Source organism: Porites lutea, chromosome 2 (genome assembly GCF_958299795.1).
Source record: "Porites lutea chromosome 2, jaPorLute2.1, whole genome shotgun sequence".
Classification (NCBI taxonomy): Eukaryota; Metazoa; Cnidaria; class Anthozoa; order Scleractinia; family Poritidae; genus Porites; species Porites lutea.
This window is the reverse complement of record NC_133202.1, coordinates 11,614,005-11,635,971: the sequence shown is the minus strand read 5'-3', so window position 1 is coordinate 11,635,971 and position 21,967 is coordinate 11,614,005. Positions and strand designations below refer to the sequence as shown.

At 39.4% G+C, this 21,967-nt stretch overlaps 2 protein-coding genes across 2 annotated transcripts; one reads left to right on the top strand and one right to left on the bottom strand.

The window, feature by feature from the left end:
• Positions 1 to 6,907: 6,907 nt before the first annotated feature.
• LOC140925631 (ryncolin-1-like) lies at positions 6,908 to 16,200 on the bottom strand. Its single transcript, XM_073375545.1, has 5 exons — positions 16,110 to 16,200; positions 13,066 to 13,328; positions 12,031 to 12,307; positions 11,499 to 11,906; positions 6,908 to 7,307 (listed from the first exon to the last, which is right to left on the bottom strand). The coding sequence occupies exons 1-5, from the start codon at positions 16,198 to 16,200 to the stop codon at positions 7,039 to 7,041; spliced, it is 1,308 nt and encodes a 435-aa protein (XP_073231646.1). The 3' UTR covers positions 6,908 to 7,038.
• A 4,791-nt stretch (positions 16,201 to 20,991) lies between these two features.
• On the top strand, positions 20,992 to 21,967 carry LOC140925630 (uncharacterized). Its single transcript, XM_073375544.1, has one exon. The coding sequence runs from the start codon at positions 21,155 to 21,157 to the stop codon at positions 21,965 to 21,967; it is 813 nt and encodes a 270-aa protein (XP_073231645.1). The 5' UTR covers positions 20,992 to 21,154.

The window sequence follows — 21,967 nt, the reverse complement described above, 5'->3', positions numbered from 1 at the left end:
ATAATGCTAACACCATTCTACGCAGTAGCCTTTCCGTTTCGCCCGTTAAGAAACAATCAGCCAGTATTCTTTGCTGCGGGTACGGGTAAGCTACCCGTACCGTACCCGTACACGGAAAAAGTGTACCTTAGATGATCAAATAGACGCCCATGGCGTTTATGTAATCTTAGGGGTCCAAAAGAGGGCTTTCAATAGATAGGAGGCGTGAAAAGAGAGAGGCGTTTATTTTCATTCTTGGAACCCCAAAACTAATGATGAGCGTTACTTTGTAAACGGTGGAATGTCCTGTCAATCAATCATTGATACATGTTGGCCGTCTAGAGATTCAGAGATGCATACTCGCTGCTTCGATGCCAGAATCCTAGTTCAGGCTCGTTGTGTAGTCATCGTTAGTTTGTCCTTACGTGATGTTGTAGTTAATTGTTTTATCTCAGATAATTTTTATTTTTCATTTGTTTCAACTTCATTAACATATATTACCATGACCAAAAAACAAAAGATAAACAAAAATTACCTGAGATAAAAAATTAACTCAACATATAAATTGAATTGGCATTAAACGAGATGCAATGAGAAAACCCTTGTTGATCAAGTAAGAACAAGTATATTAAATTATCTTGCTCTTTTTTACTTTTCCCTAGAATTTTGAAATAACTGTCATGGAGGTACAAATACAAACATTGTCGCTATAGGGGCGTTTTTTAAACGAGAGACGTTTTTTTGAGAGGGGGCGGGGGGGTTAATTATATAATTTACGGTATGTTAAGATCTCTTATATAAAAGTACCACACCACTGTTGCGCCTGAAAATTGCTAAAAATGTATGTGTTACCAAAAATTGTAAAAAAAAAAAATGCAAATTACATACAGTCGAACCACCTCATTAAAACACCACTTTATCACGGACAATTTTCGGACAAAATTCTCACAATTTTTCCTCTGAAATGATAAAAAAGATTCCTTATATAAGCGGACAAAGAACCAGAAAGTGGGCGATTATCCGAAAAGTCAGGACTCAAACCAACCAGAACGATCATCTTGAAAATGAAATTTGCGGGCTTTTTGGGAGAGTTTCCGCTTAACACCCAATGGAGGCGCCTCGAGTCTCTACCTATCCTTCCTCATCCCGTTTCCGGTTTTTGCTGGACGTCGCTCGCTTTGCGAGCGTCCCTCTCGCCTTCAGCGCTCACGCGGTGGACTTGCGGCAAGTATAGTCTCTACCCAAGAGAGAAAGAAGGCGGGATAATTCATATAAACTAACCTCTCTATGATGCGGTATCAGGTGATGACTCTTTGAAGCTGCAATACATGCACGGTTATATTAATGCACACTATTTTTCTTTTATTCACATTGCACATTTTTTTCTCTCCAGACATTATAATATTCAGTAGGTTAGAATGGTTGGCGGCCATGGGCAAGTGAAGAGCCACCATGTGGATTCCTACTCTTTCGTTTTTTTTCGTCGTCGTTTTCTTCCAATCTTCTTCTTTTTCTTCTACTTTTACTATTATAAGATTATGATTATGACTATTATGATAATGAAAACGATTATGAGTGTTTTCGACTTAAAACAAAATGCATATCCAAAGAGAAAGTGTGCATACAGCTTTGTGCGTTGTTGATCGTTTCTCTTGAAACCTAGTCCGTAGCTCAGGGCCCTGGTTCCTCGATAGATGGTTTTAACAATTCTGCCTAACGAACTTTATACATGAGGCTACGAGGACAACTAATTGTTCAAGCACGTTGCTCGACATTGTTTTAACATCACACCCTGAGAGATTGGCAACAAGCGGAAATTTACAAGTTGGGATTAGTGATCACGATTTGATTTTTGTTGTGAAGAAACAAAAGCTGCCAAGACCTAAAGCGACTACAATTGATTTTAGACCTATAAAGAATTTGGATCAAAATGCATTTCTCTCTGATCTAAAAAATGTTCCATGGAATAGCTCTTATATCTTCGAAAACATCGACGATATATGGTCTCATTGGTCCGGCCTATTCAAACAAGTCCTCGACGAACATGTACCCGTGAAACGAATACAGTTTCGCAACAACCAATTGCCGTGGATCAACCCCGAGATTCAAAAGCAGATTCGAATACGAAATCGACTCTACAAGAAGTTTCGCCTCGTACCAACAGACTTAAATTGGTCTAAATACAGGAAACAAAGAAACTCGGTCACGGCAATGAAAAGAAGAGCAATAAACTATTTCTGTTCTGATGCGGCCTCAACAACACCATCCACCGGCTTCTTCTGGAAAAAGATGAAACCGCTTCTCCCAAAAAGCAAATCAAATGTCGATGGCTCTGCTGATATCCGCCTTTTGAACAATGGGCAACTAACACCTAATCCAAGTGCTGTACTGAATGATTTCTTTGCGAGCCCGAGAATACAAGAATCAGTCCTAAACCTCACAGAAGAGGATTTTAGCGACCATCCCTGCATTGCAACAATAAAGAACAAGTCGTACCTACTTGACTTTACTTTTATGGAAATTAAAACGGAAGTCATAATAGATAACTTACTTAAGTTAAATCCCAAGAAAGCTACTGGCCATGATGGCCTTTCTCCAAAGATCCTGAAACTATCTACCGCAGCCCTGGCTACACCTCTGACAAATCTGTTTAACTATTGTATTCGCGCAAGTACTCTTCCAAGTGATTGGAAAATGAGCAATGTCACCCCTATCCATAAAAAGAATGAAGTAACTGACAAAAAAAACTGTCGACCAGTGAGTGTACTCCCGGTAATTTCCAAACTTTTTGAAAAAGTAATGTTTGATCAGCTGTATGTCTCTTTCGTACCTATACTCTCATCGAACATGTCAGGTTTCCTCAAGGAACACTCATGCGCTACGGCGCTGATCAAGCTGACGGATGATTGGAGAAGCGCCCTTGACGAAAAGAAGATGGGTGTGATTGCCATCGATCTGTCTAAGGCTTTTGACTGTATATGCCACAATCTACTGCTTGCAAAAGTAAAGGCTTACGGTGTTCAGGAACCAGCTCTTCAACTCTTAAGATCATATCTGCATGGCCGCAAGCAAAGGGTGATATGCAATAACAAGTGCTCTAGCCGGTCAACGGTACGATGTGGCGTTCCACAGGGGAGCCTCCTTAGTCCTCTACTATTTAACATCTTTATGAACGACATAAACGAAACTGTCACCGTTTCTTCCCCCGCCTCTATGCAGACGATACAACTCAATATACTGCGGATTATAGCCTAGTTGTTCTTCAACACTTATTAAACCATGACATGGAAAAACTATCTTCCTGGTTTGCCTCTAACTATCTACAGGTTAATGAGGACAAGACCTAGGCGATGATCCTTGGGAACTCATCCTATCGATAAGACCTGGCCGGCACTCCCATTGATATTAACAACCATTTAAAGATCCTAGGAATATGTTTAGATAACAAATTATCTTTTAAGGAACATATAAGTATCTTGCTGAAGAAAGTATTCCAAGATAGGCGCACTTCGCCGCCTTAAGCGTTTAGTACCGGCAAATACTATGTTGCTTCTTTACAAGAGCTTTGTGTTAGCACATTTTGAATACTGCAACTCTTTACTTTTGGGTATAGCTGAAACACTTAACAAGAAACTGGAAGATCCGAACTATTATGGTCTACGAACTATAATGAACATGGGGAAAAGTACCGATTATGAATCAATTCTTAGGATAGCAGATATGAATACCTTGGAACATAGACGCATAGAACAATCCTTAATGATATTTTTTAAATGTTTCAAGGAGAATGATCCAGGCTATGTAGCCAATTTATTCAAACCCCTAGTTACACCATATAATCTTAGAAGCAATGGTCCGAATGTTGTTCAAACTTCATATAATAGTAGATTCCTTCATGGTTCATATGCGTACACGATCTCGCGCATCTGGAACCAGTTGCCATCTGCTGTAAAAAACGCACCTAATGCATCATCCTTTCGGAGACTTTTAACTAAGTTAAATTTTATCGGCTGTCAATGCAGCAATTGCCTTTGACCCGATTTATTTTTGTAGATAGACGTTATTTTTTTTTTAATTTAATTAGTTGCTATTGAGATATTAATTAATTAATTTTTCTTTTATATTGTCAAACACTTTCATCATGAGCCCGTGGCTCGGGGGATTGGGAGACCACCCCCTGTGAATGAATGGAATGCACAAAACGCAATTTGATCACGAGCGTTTCGACCTTCTACCCCTCGTAGTCTCATCATGCGTGTTTTGACAATCTGTCACGTGAAACTTACGCAAAGCACAGCGTTGGAGCAAAAGCGTTTTGACCTCCGATCGTTGTCGCCCGCACTCCCTAACCTTTGGTTATTACTAGTAATAATAATAAACGCCTTAGCTAATAAGTAACGTCTAATTTCAGACAACATGTGTCACTTTATACCGGCATTGTGCTTTTTATGTAAGCGACGCATCTTCTCCGAGACGCGTCCTATAAATGGCCTTCAGTGTTTCTCTCATGTACAATAATCAATTAAGATACTGGTTATAAACAATTGTGGAACTACGTACTATTTGGTTGCTTAACACTAAGACTAACCTGGGCGCAACAGACGTTATTTGGGTCATCCAGGCGAGCTCAGGCGGGTTTAATTTTGGTGTGCGAGCACCAGAGCCCTTCTGAGCGTCCTCAATAACGCTTGTTGCATGTTCAGGCTACATAAAACAGTGGCGCCCAACGAGAATATAGTTCAAAACCACTTAAACGTAGCATTGTTAACCATATTTTAGTATTTAAACGGTAGATATAGGCATATTTTTATCCTCTAACAATTTTTTATCCGTATGGATTTCCTAGCCTAAAGTCTAGTGATTCGAAAATTATAGGGATCAAAACTTACCTTTTCAAAAAGTTCAGCCAGAAAAAAGGCTCCCGAAAATTCTAGGTGACCTTTGTAGGGTAAAAATCCGTTAAAAAGGGGTAATTATACCATTTTTGGATGTTCGAAAATCTTAAGAGGCAGGCAGGCAAGGAATTTTACGCTTTACAACAAAAATTAATGTTCCGATAATTCTAGATCTCAAATCGTCTTCCGAAATGTGACGTTGGGTGTGTACTGTCGCAATTTGTAATAATCATCGCACTTTGTAATACCTGTCGCAATTTGTAATAAATCCATCGCACTTTGTAATACCTGTCGCAATTTGTAATAAACCGTGTCGCACTTTGTAATAAAAAAGCTGTCGCAATTTGTAATAACTGTCCATCGCACTTTGTAAAAAACTAAGCTGTCGCAATTTGTAATAATTCCATCGCACTTTGTAATAAACTTAAATTATTTTCTTTGGTCAAACATGCATGTCTTCCGACATAAATCTTTCTGCCTTAATTAATCACGTGACCAACGAGAATCGCTTTTATGAAAGACTTGAAACTTCCTGTGACATGTCACCAAAAAAAAGATATGAGTCATTTCATATATTTGACTTCAAAAATATTTAAATAACAAAAGCAACATTTAACAACAGAAAATTCATGAATAACCTGGAATTCGTCGTCCTGATCCATGTTTTCTTGCCACGTGACACTTGAAGTCTTCGGGGTCGGGGGGGGGGGGGGGATAATCCCATATACATGTATGGGCCAGGTAGGTAAGTACCGCCGAGGATCTCGAACCTTAAATAGGGTATCATTTTTTACCTTGTTGGCTTTGTGTCTTTGGTTTGATCCTTAGATAGGGTAAGTCAAGTAGTAATCGATGGTTTGGTTTATTATCCTTTGCATTTTTTGCAAAAAGACCTGAACACGCTCGGAAGAATTGCAAGGTCTTAGGAGTTGTACACAGGGAAGGAGAATTTTTACTATCCCAACGGTATTTGCTTAAGAGGGCTCCATAGAAAAAAATTGTTTTAAGATGGAATGATACTCTTTTCGCTCCTCTATGGGACCAAATCAATAGAGAATAATGGACCAAATGGCCAGCCGGCTCCGCGTATGATCTCTAGTGAGTTTTATAAAAAAAGGTACATACAAAGGTATCGGCCAGCGAAATATTGGAATGTGTGTTTATGTTTCTGTTGTGGTTCGACGGTTCGCTACTGGTGATCTTTTTGTTTATTTGCAGTAAATTACATTTTGAATTTTTACAGGCCTCGTTTAATTAAGTTGGCCAAAATATAGAAGACACTATTACTTCTTTTAAGATTGCGCGTTAGACAAGGACAGTGTTGTGTCGACCTGTTATCAGATCTAAAAAGGAAAGCTTTCCTGGTGTCTTTATTTGAATGATGTAAGGATGGATGTCACGATTTGTGGAAATTAAATGCCTTTTTAATGGCTCGTTTGTGTCTAGTGTGTCTAGATTCTGTACTCTGACAACGCTCTGTCCAGCGGTACATCCCCGTATTGGCCACACAAGGGATAGGGGATCGAGTACACCCCCAGGTAACCACTGCATGCAAACCATCTAATACAATAGCAAGGTTTAAGAATACAGAATTTCGTACGTCAGACAACTAATCAACATTAATTTAAAAAAATTTTTTAGGACCGTGAATAAGTTAAATAGTTTGAATGAGCGCAGATGTAAATTATAAAAGTAATTTTGTAAGTTACGTGCTTGCAGATCGAGACGTGATCATCTTTGTTTACGAAGTACCATTCATATTTTGGCATTATATCAATGTTGGCGAAGTAAGTTGAATCACTCTCAAAACATTATTACAAAGTGCGATGGAATTATTACAAATTGCGACAGCTTAGTATATTTCAAAGTGCGATGGACAGTTATTACAAATTGCGACAGCTTTTTTATTACAAAGTGCGACACGATTTATTACAAATTGCGACAGGTATTACAAAGTGCGATGGGTTTATTACAAATTGCGACAGGTATTACAAAGTGCGATGATTATTACAAATTGCGACAGTACAGGGTGCCCCTGATAAAACTATCAGCGGAGTCTTAAATGTGACGACTGGCGTTATCGTGGTGACCTCTTTAAAACGGAAATCTCCATAGTAGTTGCTTTGTCCCTTCGGTGTCTGTATACAGGGCTCAACTGTACGGATCAGGCTTCTACTGGTTTGGTTTTCATTTCAGCTCGTTTGGCGGAGTAATGATAGCCTTTCCAGTGATTCCAGTTTACACCGTTGGCGAAGGAGGAGTGATGCCCTTTAAGATAGCGACCATTTAAGTTGGAGTAGTGACAGTGATGGTACCACCAGGCTCCCTTATGCTCAATGGCACAGTTAGTATTATTACTGGCTGGGTCATTGTTTCGATCTCTGGTGGAGAATGACATATTACGATGCCATGCAAGAGAGTCACCGGCAGTTCCTAAAAAGATAAACAACAACCTCATTTCGTACCATAAATTTTTATTAATGGTCCTAAATAACCCTTCTTTAGGCGTTTCGGTTGGAAAGTGAGAAAGTACCAGCACTCCAAACAAGTAAAACGGCCATTTTTACCGTGAAAAATGGGGCATTTAACCTTAACTATACTACATGCAGTCTACTTATCACACTCTTTAGCTCTCTTTAATCTTTAGTTATTGTATCTGAACATAAGGGACTGGTTAAAAAGTATACGGGGGGGGGGGTGGGGAAGAGAAATTGAGCCTTGTGAAAGGGGTGGGTCGTGCAATTTTCAGCTACCCTTGTTACATAGATAGGCACTAACTACTAACGAGACAGTTGACTACACTAGTTATATAAAACACAGCCAGCTGGAGTTATTGCTAAAATACTCACAAACCTGTTGTGCAAGAAAATACAAAGGGTGACAGGCTGCACATTTGTACGGGCGTGGAACCCTCCGTCAACCTTTGTTTTTTTGGCTCTAAAGAGCATGTCCTTTAATGATTTTCTTTTTTTGTGAGGAAATGATTGATGGTTCTTTAAAAATTTATTGAAGTTATAGTTGGTTTTGTATAAGATTCCATTTTTTCATTCAAGCTTCCTTTATAGTAGACACTGAGGGCGGGTATTGTGTAAGGAATGGCAATATTCCTTTTTCCTCCTTGTTGTTTTGTTTTAGGAGTTTAGACTCCCTTTTGTGAATTTTATTTCTGATAGTAGGTTTTCTATCAGATTGTGGGTAGCCTCCGTCCAACATGCGTTTTTTTTTATGTGAATTATTTTCCTCAAAGGTTGTTTCTGAGGCATTTTTTCGTAGGATTCTCAAGGCTTCTTTAACAAATCCTTTTTTAACATTTGGAGGGTGACACGAGGTGAAACGTGTGTGCACGAGAAGGTTTCGGTTTGATTAAAATGTGTCTTTGCATCAAGGATAGATTTTTCCTTGAATCTTGTGCCTCTGTTTACAAACGTGTCTAAAAACGCAGTCTCAGTGTCAAATGTTTCGGCCGTGAATTCAATATTGGGTGATGGGTGATGTAAGTTTGCTTGTTCAATGAAGGCTTCGATGTCTGGTTTACGGATGTCCCATAGGGAAAAGATATCGTGTATGTAGCATTTCCAAACTGTTGTTCTAAAGACAGTTTTGCTTAGAGTTGTTGTTTCAATTATGTCATGAAAATATTGGCAAAGGAATCAAAACTGCTGTCTTTAATTTGTGCCCATTGCAGTTCCATGGTTTTATGGGTAGTGCTTTCCATTTGTTGAAGTGGAACAAATTTTCTTTGACGATTAATCTAAGCATTTCCGGCAAGTAATGTGTAGGAATGGGTTGTCTTTGTAGAAATTTTCATATGCTTTGTGACAGACAATTTCAATATACCCTCGTTTTGCTGTATATTTATGTCAAGACTCATAACGTCCATCGAAACAAGAAATGTTCGGTTTTCACATTTGTCTTTTCAGTGAGAGGTATAATTTCTGTGATTTTGATATTGGTTGTAGCAGTGCATCAACAAATTTTGTCAAGCACAGAACAAGGTTTTATTGGATTAATTTAAGAGGAAACCAAACATCCATGTTTTAACTAGGAGGTGGGTCATGCAATTTCCAACCTTGCTTTAGGGGTGGGTCAGTCATCTTTGTGCCGAAGGGAGGGGGTGGGCCATGTGTTTTTTATCAACCACATTTCCAAATGCTCCGGCCTACCCCCTCCCCCCCCCCCCCCCCCACAATACTTTTTGACCAGCCCCTAAGTAAAAGTAAACGGGTGGAACTTTCTAGTCGATAAAACCTGAATAAAATACAAAATAAAGTGTCTCTCGATTTCTTCAGCAGAGTCCCAACAAAGTTACTGACTGGAGAGTTTTTTACTCCAGCCAGTTCCATCAGTTATCATCATTTCTATCATAATAGTTACATTTTAGCACTTTTTGTTTTTTGCCCTGTTCCTTTTAAAACGAGATCAATTCCATTTAGCAAAATTTTATTCACACAAAAAGAAATGTCAGTAAGATTGGCTGATCAACTCAGAATGAATGGGGTTTGCACTAGCTAGCTTTTTCTCAGTCGTCGCCTCGGTAGCACCGGTTAACAACTCTTTTCAGCCACATGACCCCTAGTTGTATACATCACCATCCGACCTGGTCCTCTTACTGATGTAGATTTAGATTATAAATTATTCGCTTGAATTATCCCATATCATAATTTTAAGCAGTTTACCAGCTCACTGCGGATGGAGTAAGCTGCGGTCGGGCAAGCTATTCAAAAAAGCAAGACTTTTCGAGAATTTTTGACTAAGTTTTTTAAAGTAACAAAAAGAGATCAGATTGAGTTCTCTCTGGGTAAAGATAATGGCCACTGGCCTGAACAACGAGCTAAGAAACTACATTATTTTACTGATCCAGGATCGACGATTCTTTCGCCTTGTAAGCTTTGTAAGTTTGGTTAAGATGTTTTGCACACTTTTTCGCAGGCCTCGTTATTTGCCGTCCTCTCCAAACACTTGCCACTTGATATTTAAAAGTAATTTGCGTTAATCAGAGGCTTGGGATCGGGAGCTGCTAAAGGCTTGCAAGAGACCATGTATGGTCTCTTGAGCATGGTCAGCAGAAAATCCAATTATTATAGTAGTTTACAGTACCAAGTGCAATAACGAGTGCTGTAATAATAGGGTTTTTTCCATTGAAAAACTTCGTCTTTCATTGTCGAAAAGGCATGTATATAATTGCACCACCTGTCCCTATATTGAACATGGCCGTAATCAATACACTTTTCATTCTACAGGTGAAATCCACCACATCAAATCTCATATCACTTGTGAAACTTTATGTTATCTATTTGATTCAATGTCGCCTATGTAACCTACAATACTGTGGAGAAACTAATCGTCGCCTCAAAGACCGTTTTAATGAACACAGACGAACTATACTCAACCCTACTGGTAATTACATCCATACTCAGTGCAGTTTCAGAACACTTCCTAACCAGTAATCATTCCGACAATCATATGCTTTTGATTCCTATTGAAAAACTTAAAAACGGGCGTGATTCGTTCAGGAAAGCAAGCGAAGCCCACCTTATCCACAAAGCTAAGACAATTGAGCCTCTGGGCATTAATAAACGTGATGAACTGTAACTATATATAGTACATCTTTTATTTTTTTTGTTGTCTTGTCTTTTTAAAGTAGCCACACCATACCACGTCATATTATATCTAATTTCCGGTCATTATTTTACTTCACATATATTTCTGTAAATTCGTAATATCTCAATAAAACTGATGAAGACTGGTATTGGCCAGTCGAAATATCGCAACTAAACTCTATTTCACGTTGTTTGATCAGTCCCTGCAAAAGTCTTCTTGACTGTACAGAAGGAAATCATTGGCAAAAGGTAATGTCCATGGTATGAATTTCAAGGTTCTTAAGTCCTTATTTGGCAGTCAAAAACCCAGACCAATTCGGTATTTCAGTGAATGTAAGGTAAAGTTACAAAAAATGAGTCAAACAAAATGAGTCAATAGCTAGGCAGCTCCCAGCCGAGAGTCAGCGGTGTACTAAAAAAGTCGTATTGCGTACACTTAAGTACTGGAACAAATCAGTGTTACACCAAAGTACAACGTTAACTGAGCAACTGAGTTTTTAAACGAGGGCAGGTCCTTCCCATTACAGCATTTTTTCACAATTCTGTAGAAAAACTATCCCTGATCACCCGGTAGCACTACCGATCCCGATCCCACGACTAAGGATCCCAGATCCCGGGCCTGTGATCCCTGATCCCACCCCATTTTTTTCCTTTTACTCCTGATCCCATAACTCGTTTCGACCCTGAAATTCGTCTATATTTGTCAAACAAAGCGAGTTGGAATAATCACGCGTGCTTATAGCAAGCTACTATGAACAAATTGTTCTCACAACACTAAGAATCGCGTTAAAACAATGCAATCGCTGAAACATAGTAGATCGGTGAAACTAAGAAACGTCTGACTTAAATATCGGGTACAGGAATACCGGACGACAGTTGCCAGTTTTCTAAATTTCTAAGTTTTTAAATTTTGAATAACTGGGACCTCTCAAATAGTTACGTAAACGTTACCCCTTTTTATGGTTTTCATCATAAATGTAGTACAGGAGCCCATTATAGGCTCCTGTGTAGTATTATGTCTTACCAGCGTATTGTCCAAGACGTCCCAGCTTGTACTTGCTCTGTTCATCACCAATACCGAAGGAGTCGTATTCAGCGTAAGCTGTTTGGTTTTCGAAGTCTTCCAGGTCTACCCGAAGCCTGCTTTGTTCTTTTGTCAGTCGGTGAATGTTTTCTAGTCCGAGCCAAAATTCACCATTCAGATTTCCAAAGCCCCGTTTGTAGTCGTCCCAGTCGCGATAGAAATCTACCGAGCCGTCCAGTCTCTTTTGGAACACAGTCCATCCCCCACCGGCCGTTTTTTGGTCACAGTACACATTAAAAGCTCCAGCATTATCAGGGTCGATAGTGTAGACACCACTAGTTCGCAAACCGGCTTCATAGAGCTCAGCACAATTTCTGTAAAGTGGAAAACACGAATGCAGTGATAGCGCTTCGAAACCTCAACACTCTAATGCAATATGAAAGACTTGTGACTTAGAAGTTAGTCATATAACCTCGTCATAAATTAGCATAATCTTAAGCAGAAATATTACCTTATTTAAAAAAAAAAAAACCCGCGACGGGGCCAGCATTACTGGTCCACAATCGGTCGTCAACTTCTATCTCGGACTGTTTTCCTTTATCATATTCTTGAAATAAAGCCAAACTTGCAAAAAATAGTCGGTCAAGTGCCTGATGGCCGCTTAATAGAGGTGACAACAATGGGATGAGAGTACCTTGTTCGCAGTTTTCACCTTTGAAACCAGCTGTGCAAGCGCAAACGTAGTTCTTCTCGGTATATCCCATGTAGCACGTTCCGTTGTTCAGACAAGGCTGACTGGCACAAAGATTCTGTTAAAAGAAACGCAGCTTCAATGAATTTTTATTTAAATCAGCTTCTCCTAGGCTATGATGAACTACGATTAACCCTATTCCTACTTAAAGCTTTCCGTTATTCTTTCGCTGGAATTATGCAATAATTTTAATTCAAACGTAAACGAAAGGAAAAAAATACCGCTTTTGGAACGAAAACATATCCCGCGCGACCGGCAGCCCAAAAAGGCTCGAAAACAAAAACCGAAAGTCGATAATAATAATAATAATGGGCACTTAATGGAAGTTCAACTGCATCTTTTTTTAGTGCCTCAAGTTTTGAACTCTTTTCTTTACTCCCAAACTGTTCTCTTTTTGGTGTGAGACGTTATTTAGTATTTTTTTTGTAAGTTAGGCGACCGTCGTCGAGCGTCCAATAATACAAACACATAATTATGTATAGCGGAAAAATGGACATAAATTATCCAGGTTTTTAAATTAAAGTGTAATTATGAAAATTCAAAGGGCGGATTGCAGCCAATCCGAAGAGGTGATTTAGAATTTAAAATAAATTATAGGAAATTGCATATACCGCCAACACCGACATTTTTATCATCTTTATCATCAGAAGCTTGGAATTATCATAAATCAACCCCTACATGATAGTGGAAATGGTTCAAAATTCATCTTGACATTATTTGCAACAACAACAACAACAATCTTTTTGTTGACTCGTGACACAATTAAAATTATTACAAGAAAAAAAGTTATATACATTACAAATTTATAGATCATACCTTTGTCCCTCTGTAGATCCAGTCCTTTCTTGGTTTGAGATCTTCTAGGTGCTGCAAGTGATCTGAATTACTGAGTTCACAGGCCATCTTGTTGTTGATCTTTGGACCAATATTATATGAAACACATTTCCTCGCAAGGGCGCATTGGTCTTGGCAGTCTAGGTTTAGTTCCACAGAATGATTTGAAAACACGTGTCCTTCAAGGTAAAACCCTCCGACTGGTGTCAGAAATGTGATGCGTCGGTTGTTTTGTCCGCAGGTTCCTGAAAGAGAAATTGATATAATTAAGAGAGAATTTGATTGACTTTATTGCACTGCAATAACGGTATGTATATTAATTAGTAATCACATGATTTTTCTCATGTAATTTGCAAGAAATGCAGAGGGCCTGTAAAATTTTCAAAGACTGCAAATTGCACTCGTCCTAACGGGCCATTTATAATTAGTTCCTGCCCAAAATTTAACCTAGTCCAAGCGCGCGCTTACTCATTATCTTTCCCGCGCTTTTGGTGCCGGAAAATTGACCAATCACAAGTCTTGTGAAGCATAGCAAGTTGCGACGCAAAACATAAAATTGAAAGTTTGTTGCAAATAGTAGAACTCAGGCCTACTTTGCGCGACATGCTGCCGCAACTTGCAACATTGAAATTTGTTGCGTGACAAGTTGGGAGCGAAGGTGGAAATAAGAGCAACAACGCTTTTCAACTTGCAATGCAACAATGTTGTGCGACAAGTTGAACGAAAATGTTGCTAGTATTACTTGACATTTTAACGGGCCAGTGCAAAAATTTTACTCGCGCTCATTTATAATCCAATTCCATTTTTGTATTAAACCTGCATGAAATGCGTTTTCTTATTCAAAACTGTTCAAACCCCGGGGACACTCAACAAAATTTTATACGGGAAGGCTCCTTCCGATGTTCAACTCCTTACCCTTTTAAATACCATTTTTGCTACAAGGGGTACGCTTTTTATGTACCTTTTATTGACAAAATGGTACCCCTTTCACAAATCTAGTTTAGAACGTTAATTTTGTCTCCCTTTTGACTGTCGTAAATGTGCTGGGTTTAAATCTCTCGTCAATTTTTATAGTTTACTGAAACAAAATATAAAATCGTGTAATGCTAAGTGGAGACGACAACCAAAACGGCCAAAATACAATCAGTAGGTCTACTTAGGAAAAAAACAACTTTGCCGGTTGCAGCACAATTTCTTTTTTTGTACATTTCTTTGTCGTATGTGTTCCTGGTCCCTTTGTTTTTTTTCACTGCCGCTCATGACCATTTTCACCTCGGTGGCCGCTAGCATTTCTCATTTTCTCACGTACTGCTAGTATAAAAATTTCATAGTTTTCTCACTTCCAACGAAATTGGTCTCCTTTGTTTTTCATCTCTTAGTCTAGCTTTTTCTCTGTAATCCACACCAATGTAGTCATTGAAATTTAGTGGAAAGAAAGAATTGGCTTTGTTGTCTTTGTTGTTTATTCTTTCTAAGGATCCGGGTGGCCATGCCGACTAAAACGCGTGGCAGGTGCTTGAAATGCAAAATTTCATCCCAGCTTACACGAGTGGGTTGAGTTACTTATGGACGAACGTACTGATGATTTTCTTAGACCCAAATTTCTTGGATGTATAGATAACCAAATTTTCTTACCGATGGAACCCCGCTTCGCGCACGCGAGAACTCTGCTATGAATAAATTACAAAACCAGAACAGAAAATGCACCTGTTGGCTCTTTTACCGTCCGAAGTGACAGATTTCCCTCCCGTTTCATATACTTCAACTATAGTGAAATCCCTAGGCTACAAAAGGTGCCCCTTTCGGGCGGAGTCTCCCCGTATTGGTCATTTAATTGGGAGTACCTCGGGGTTTAAACCTTTTCCGCCAGCATCCGCCAGCATTCTAACGTTACTGGGCTTTCTCTTTTAATATTGGGAACCGGGAAAACACCACTAGTGTGTGGCCTTTTCGAGCTTCCGATTTAAAGACGATTTAAATTTTGTTTACACTGTGTTATAAGATTAGAAAGAACATTGGCGAGTAACATATATCAAGAATGATATTTCAACTCCTGACCAATTGCAGGGGTTGCTTTTCTCGTAAAACTGTTTGGAAAAAATAAAAACAAAACAAACAATTAAAAACATTTTTGCTTGTTTTAGAGGACTTGTACTAGTTTTATTACTCAAATTTCGATATCCTTTGCACAGTGGATGTTTTTACGGTGAAAATGCAGTTTAATTACTGCTTAGATAACTGTCCGTTATGTGATGTACTACCGTATGTACTTGAAGGCGAAAATTTTAAAGATTCTCCCGTGATGGCAAAATCTCCGTTGAGTGTTAAGTCATATCTACAACTTAACCTAAGCCCGACTGAAAAATTCGCATTGATTTCGTAATATTCTTAAGTTGTTTGTAACTCAGGCTAACGGTTCAGGTGGAGGTTCAATCGTCGGCGCGGTGGACAAAATCTGTCAACTTTTAATCTCCTAGAGATGAAGCGATGAATTAAATTGCGATCTTACAAGCAGGGGCAACCAACGTCAATTTCCGAAAATATGTGTTCGGAAGACGATTTGAGATCTAGAATTTTCGGAACATTTATTGTAAAATGTCTTGCTTGCCTAGCTTTCCTAGCATTTTCGAACATCTAAAAATTGGTACAATTGCCCATTTTTAACGGATTTTCACCCTTAAAAGGTCGCCTAGAATTTTCGGGAGTCTTTTTTCTGGCTGAAATTTTCGAAAGGTAAGTTTTGATCCCTATAATTTTCGACAGACGAAAAATTTTTAGGGGATAAAAATATGCCTATCTACCGTTTAAATACTAAAATACGTTTAACAATGCTATGTTTAAGTGGTTTTGAACTATATTCTCATTGTTTGGGTGCCCCTGCACAAAGTCATTTTGTGTATATAATAGCTGAAATAATGGCAAATCTTGATCTTCGCAGCTAAAGACACAAATAAAAAGGTTATAGCTGATGTTGGCAAAGAAAAATCCTGAAAAAGAAAATAGCTAAATCTGTAAACCGGCCTCACCTTCGACGCGAGCAGTTGCAACGTAGTTTAGCCAAGCTCCCCAAACAGCAAATACCAGCAAGAGCGCTAACACAGCTAAACGACTTGCCATACTGAAGGTCTTGACGGGGAACGAACCGCTCCCGATTGCGATGGGACAGTTATTATGGAAAAGAAAAAAGAAAAGAAAAAGTCACCCGCGGGCTTAGTCAACAGTTAAACATCTTGACGTCTTTATTAGTTAGTTAATCATTTATCAGCATGTACTTAATGTCTTTAAAATTATTCAAGTCAGCTCCAACTGTAGGATTCCCTTTGAATAAAAATGATAAATCTACAGATAAATGTAAGCTTATCGCTTTTTATTCATTTTATCCTTTTTTCAATTTATTAATTTCGTATTTGACCCTTTAAGCAAGGTGGAAGACCCTTTAAGGTGGTTCTGAGCTCCCAATCTTTATAAATGAGATGGTGACTGATGGGTTCTCCAGGTTCGTTCTTGCTTACTTCCTAGAATAACTACTCTTTTCTGCACTGCAGTATACATGGATTTTCGTCAGTACTTTCGTAGTATATATATAGTGAAAATAGGATGTTACAATTTTTGAAAAGAGTCTTGTATAAATAAATTGAAGAATGATTTTCCGTTTTCAATGCCCGATTAGAATGAAGTATAAATATTAAATAATTTAGTGACGTCTGAGTTCACACAGATAAAAGAATCACTCGTGGATTTTTAAAAAGGAATTAAGTTGTCTTTTCGACATCCTTTTCTTTAAATTAGTTTGCCAACGAGAAGGTCAGTCGGATGATGAAGTAATAAAACATTAATGTTACGCGGTAGGGCCTCTCGAACGTCCTAGTTACTCACGGTTTAAACTTTGTTTATTCTCTGTAACAGTTAATGAAAAAAAGCTGGCCTGTAATTTAAAACGGATCTTTTAACTCTGTTGATTGAAATTTTAAGGTAAAGGTAAATGCTTTTCCTGAAAAGTTTTTTTAGAAAAAAAATACGATTAACCATTTTAGCTTGTTTTGGAGATTTTGTAATAGTTGCTCTAATTTTAATCTTCAATTCTTTGTAGAGTGAATCTTCTCTCGGTGAAAATGACTAGTTTGAACTCAAACGTAGATACCAGTCATTTGTCCCCCCACAGGCACCAAATATAATGACTGTAAATTGTAAACCTTGTAAATAACAGCGAACAACAATAGCGCTTGGCATGAGTATGACGTCCATTAAAGCATAAAATTAGTATTCAATGAAGTCTAGGGCAAGTTGCATTGGTGTTTAAGGTTTATAAGTTTGGTCTTTTTGTGAAAATAGACACAACAAATACATTGTTTGTATTTTCTGAGTACGTGTTAAAACTCATTCTCTGCATGTTTTCTTCATTTATTTTCCTGCCCAATGTTAAACAACCAAAATACGACGACAAAAGCTGAGAGAACAGCTCAAAAAACTCCATGAACTCGACTAAAACGCGAATGAAATTTCAGTCGAGTTTGCTCATCAGAACGACAAATTTTGGGTCAATTAAACGGAGAAACGTTCCTTACAGCATGTTTACTTATAATGTGCCCATTTTCGAAAATACATTTCTTAAATCAACAAGAATGTTTTCTTCCTTTTACAATGCTTAGCGTCAGACGGAAAAGGCTGGCACTGTCGTAAATCTGATGCTTCAGGCGTCCGAGCAAAGACGGCTCACTTTTGTATCAATTTGCCGGAGCTTATTCTAGTTCACTTCTTTAAAATTTTGGCTTTCCCCTACAAGCTTAAGACAGGTGCTTAATTATTTCGCTGAGGAGGTTTCTCCAGCGTTCTGTTGCTGAACTGGCACTACTACAGACTTTGCATGCTTAATCTTGTTCCAAAAATGTCAACTTTGATGCATTCCTGAGGGTCGCAAATCCTTTACTTTGCGCTCCGCCGAAGTAAAAATTTCCCGGATGCCAGATTACCTTATGTGGGGCGACTTCTGACATATACGCGCAGAATTAGGAGCACACACACAAACACACACACTTTGTTTGGAAAAATTCTGCCGGTAGAATTTCGAGCAGGATAAGTGATTTTTGAGGCGTGCGTTCTGCCGGCAGAAAAAAAAAAGGCATTTTCGAGCAGAATAAGGGAAAATCAGAGGCACTAATGATATGCATACTTCAGTGGTAAGAAAAGTTTTAAACAACAGTAAAAAACAAATGGAAAGGCCTTGTGAATGATTTGATTATTTAATAGCTACAACGCCAACCTCGTTTCGGCACTCACATTAAACTCTTATTACGCATAATGATTTATCCAATTAGTTTTTAGGAGTAAGGCCCAGGTTCCACTCTACATTTGCAAAAAAAAACTGAATACGGCCCGGAGGGCCTAAAGTTTTTTTCAGATACCGAGCAGAATTCGAGCAGAATAAGGGTGTCCGACCAGATTTTTGAGCAGAATAAGCGATTTTTACGAGCACTGCCGGCAGGCAGAATAAGCCATTTCATGAGTAGAATTTATCCAAGCCTAACACAAACGCGATCACAATAGGTTAATATATGATTGTAGGGAATTCGACGTTTGGATAGAGGCCGGTGTGCCAGAGGCTATCATTGACTGGAGTACGCGTTATTTTGACAAAATTCCATTATTTGATTATGCCAACTTAGAAGAACTGTTTCAGGAAGGAAAAGAGGGCAGAAAAAACACTGCAGACCAAGAAAGTGTTACTTCCAGCACGGGTGTCTCCGTCCCAAAGATGAAGCCACCGTTTTCCCTCCACTACCAAGAAAAGGTCCCTTTTTAAACACCCCCACTTTGGAGGACGTTTCCTAACGGCATGCCGACCGTTCAAAGAGGGTATTTTCAGTTGCCTTCAAGATAAATGGAACCGGATTATTTTCTAGCCAGAACTAAGATGAGTATATGCAAAATCTACTGGATTTTAAACCTGCTATGGCGTCCGACCCCTGTATAGTTAACGACCATCTTATATGCACCCAACAAAGCGGGTTTCCTCCTAAATGCATTGAAAACACTTTTAAGGCTATCCAGAGTACTTTTAGATGTCTAAAAATGCATTCTAAGCGAAGCTTTAAAATTTAGTCTCTTTGGTCATCCAAGGGGAACTTGATTCTTTTAGAAATTCTTGAGCTCTTCAATATTTATTTACCAATTTACTTATTTACCTCATTTTTCATTTTCGTTGAACATTTTGAGTAGAAGCAGGCAACATGGCTTAAAATCTTCATCTGGTCATCCTGATTAAGAATTGTGCTGTTGCCCACTCCAAATGTTATGATATCTGTCATTAAGCGGGTTTTGTGTCTAGGCCCTCGCTCCTGCAGCATGAAAACGAGGCTGAACTGTAACATTTATATAAACCCAATAAATAGTGCTCAATACGTTGGGGAAATAGCTGAATCTTGGCTACATGACGTGTAGGGCTCGATAGACAGTAGTGTGGGAGATAAAATGCGTCACGTGATCATTTATGAATAGTCACGTGACTTTCCAATAAAATCGATTTTAAAGCATAAAAGTCGCTCTATTCACACTTTTCTTTAATATAGTTTTCAACTTACTGACGTTTCTCACCTCGATTGACACATCCAACAATAAAAACACAAAAATGCAATAGGTGATCAGCTATGATGGGTCACGTGACTAGATAACAGCCATTGAATAGATACTGAATTAGTCTTAGCTGTGTGAATAGCGTGATTGATTAATTGTTTCAGTAAGCTCTTCAGGAATTATTAGTGGGATCTGTATCTCTTTTCGTTCTCCAAAATGCTACCCTATTTTACGGCTTTCGACCACTCGAATTACACCAGATGGGGCGTAATATTTCTTGCAGACATGAAGATGCTTCCGCAGACTGCCCCTGAGGTCCAGCAGGCATTTGAGGGTGGCGACTTTGTCACAAAGGAGACAGCCAGCACCTTCAATCAAATTCCCGACGACCAAGCACTGGAGCATGTAAACAAATCTGGAAAGGTAGCTGGAGGCCTTGTTGGAATTACGAGGACATACTCGGCTCGAGATCGCTGGTGTCTTACCTACAATGAGCGCGCCAAGCTGTCAGAAGACACTAAAGAGATGTTTAACGTCTTAGAACGAGAATGCACTAGCGCCAAAGATCTGGGAAAAGCCAGAATGCGACAGGATGAAGAAGATGTAGCTAAGCTGGAGGCGCAGTTTACGAAATAAGAGGTCTTCCGATGTACGTCTGACTTATTTGTAGTTACCACTGGAGATGTGGCAAGTAACGCCATTAAACAAGCGTTGGGGAAACTGGTAAGAAAGTCATCAAAGAGTTCGTTGAAACCAGGCTATTCAAGAAAGAAATAAAGTTCCATGACACTCTAAAGCAACAGAAGGTGAAAACCTTTGAGACACTTTACACTGTACCAGTGTCAGTTGATAAGAGCAAGACAATCGCCATGAAAGCAGACAAAGATCTCTTAAGAAGGGTGATAGTAGTCTTGGAATCCGGTCGTGATGTAGATGTGAATACGTTGCTTCAAAGCGAGCTTGCTCCAGTCCCAAAGTTACTTGCTTCCTTAGACGGAAGTCTACGATAAGCAGGGAAGTCGGATCTTGGTACCATTTTACAAGGAAATGTCTGTAAGAGCCAAATGCCCATCAGCAGGAGTCAGACATGCACTATTATTGATGGAATGGCAGCTGCTCAGTCCCTTGCCAACTCTTCACGAGCAAAAACCTTTGGTGAGTGGAGTGACCGATTTCTTCGTCATGTCACTTCCCATTTTGCGGACAGTTCTACAAGGGTTGACGTGCTATTTGACAGATATGTCAAAAACTCGATAAAAGGAGGAACCACAGACAAGCGCAAGGAGAAAAAGAATACAGAAGAATAAGAAAAGAATACATGTCTTGATGAACCCGCAATGTGGATAACAGAGATCAGAGAATTGGAAACTGGGACAGGTTCATCATTCTAGAAGATAACAAGGCTAGCCTAGCTCATTTCCTCTCGACTGAAATCTCGGAGAGTTACAGCGCGCCTCCTGGGCGAGAGCTGGTGATCAATGGAGGCTTCAAGGATACACTGATGGTGTGGTCATCTGACACATCACGACTAGATATAAGAGAGCTCGCATCAGATCATGAGGAGGCAGATACTAGAATAGTACTGCACGCCCGAGACGCAGCAGCAAGAGGGTACAAGCAAGTCAACATTGTGTGTCGTGATACGGACGTTCTTGTCCTCCTTTTGGCACACCGAGAGCAGCTTTGTCAAGAGATATGGATGTTTGCCGGTACATCAAGACAAAAGCGTTACATACCAGTTCACAGAATCCCGCTCTCCGAGGAGAAGAGGAAGTCGCTTCTGGCATTTCATGCCATTACTGGCTGTGATACGACAAGCCAGTTCTATGGTGTGGGCAAGGCATCGGCACGGAAAGTCTTCGAAGATGCACCTGACCTCTTGGAACGCCTTGGAGAAGAAAGCCAAATCAGTGCTGACGTTCTTGCCAAAGCTGAAGCCTTTGTGTGCAAACTCTACAATCCGGGAACACAAGAGGTGGAAATCAACAAAGAAAGAGCAGCAGCGTTTCGCAAATCCAAGAAAGATCTCGACGCCCTACCTCGAGCTCCGACTCAAGATGCACTGATTCTCCACATAAAGCGGGCAAACTATCAGAACATCGTATGGAATAAAGCGCTGGAACCATGTCCTTCTCTCCCAAAGCCTGAAGACAGCGGATGGTACTACAGTGAAGGCCTTCTGAAGCCAAAGTTAATGACGCGAGAAGAAGTGTCAGCGGCGTGTTTCCAGTTAGCATACTGTGGGTGCTCTCGAGAAGGCGTATGCTGTGTAAACCGACGCTGCACTTGCGTTCAACTATCTCTTTGCTGTTAA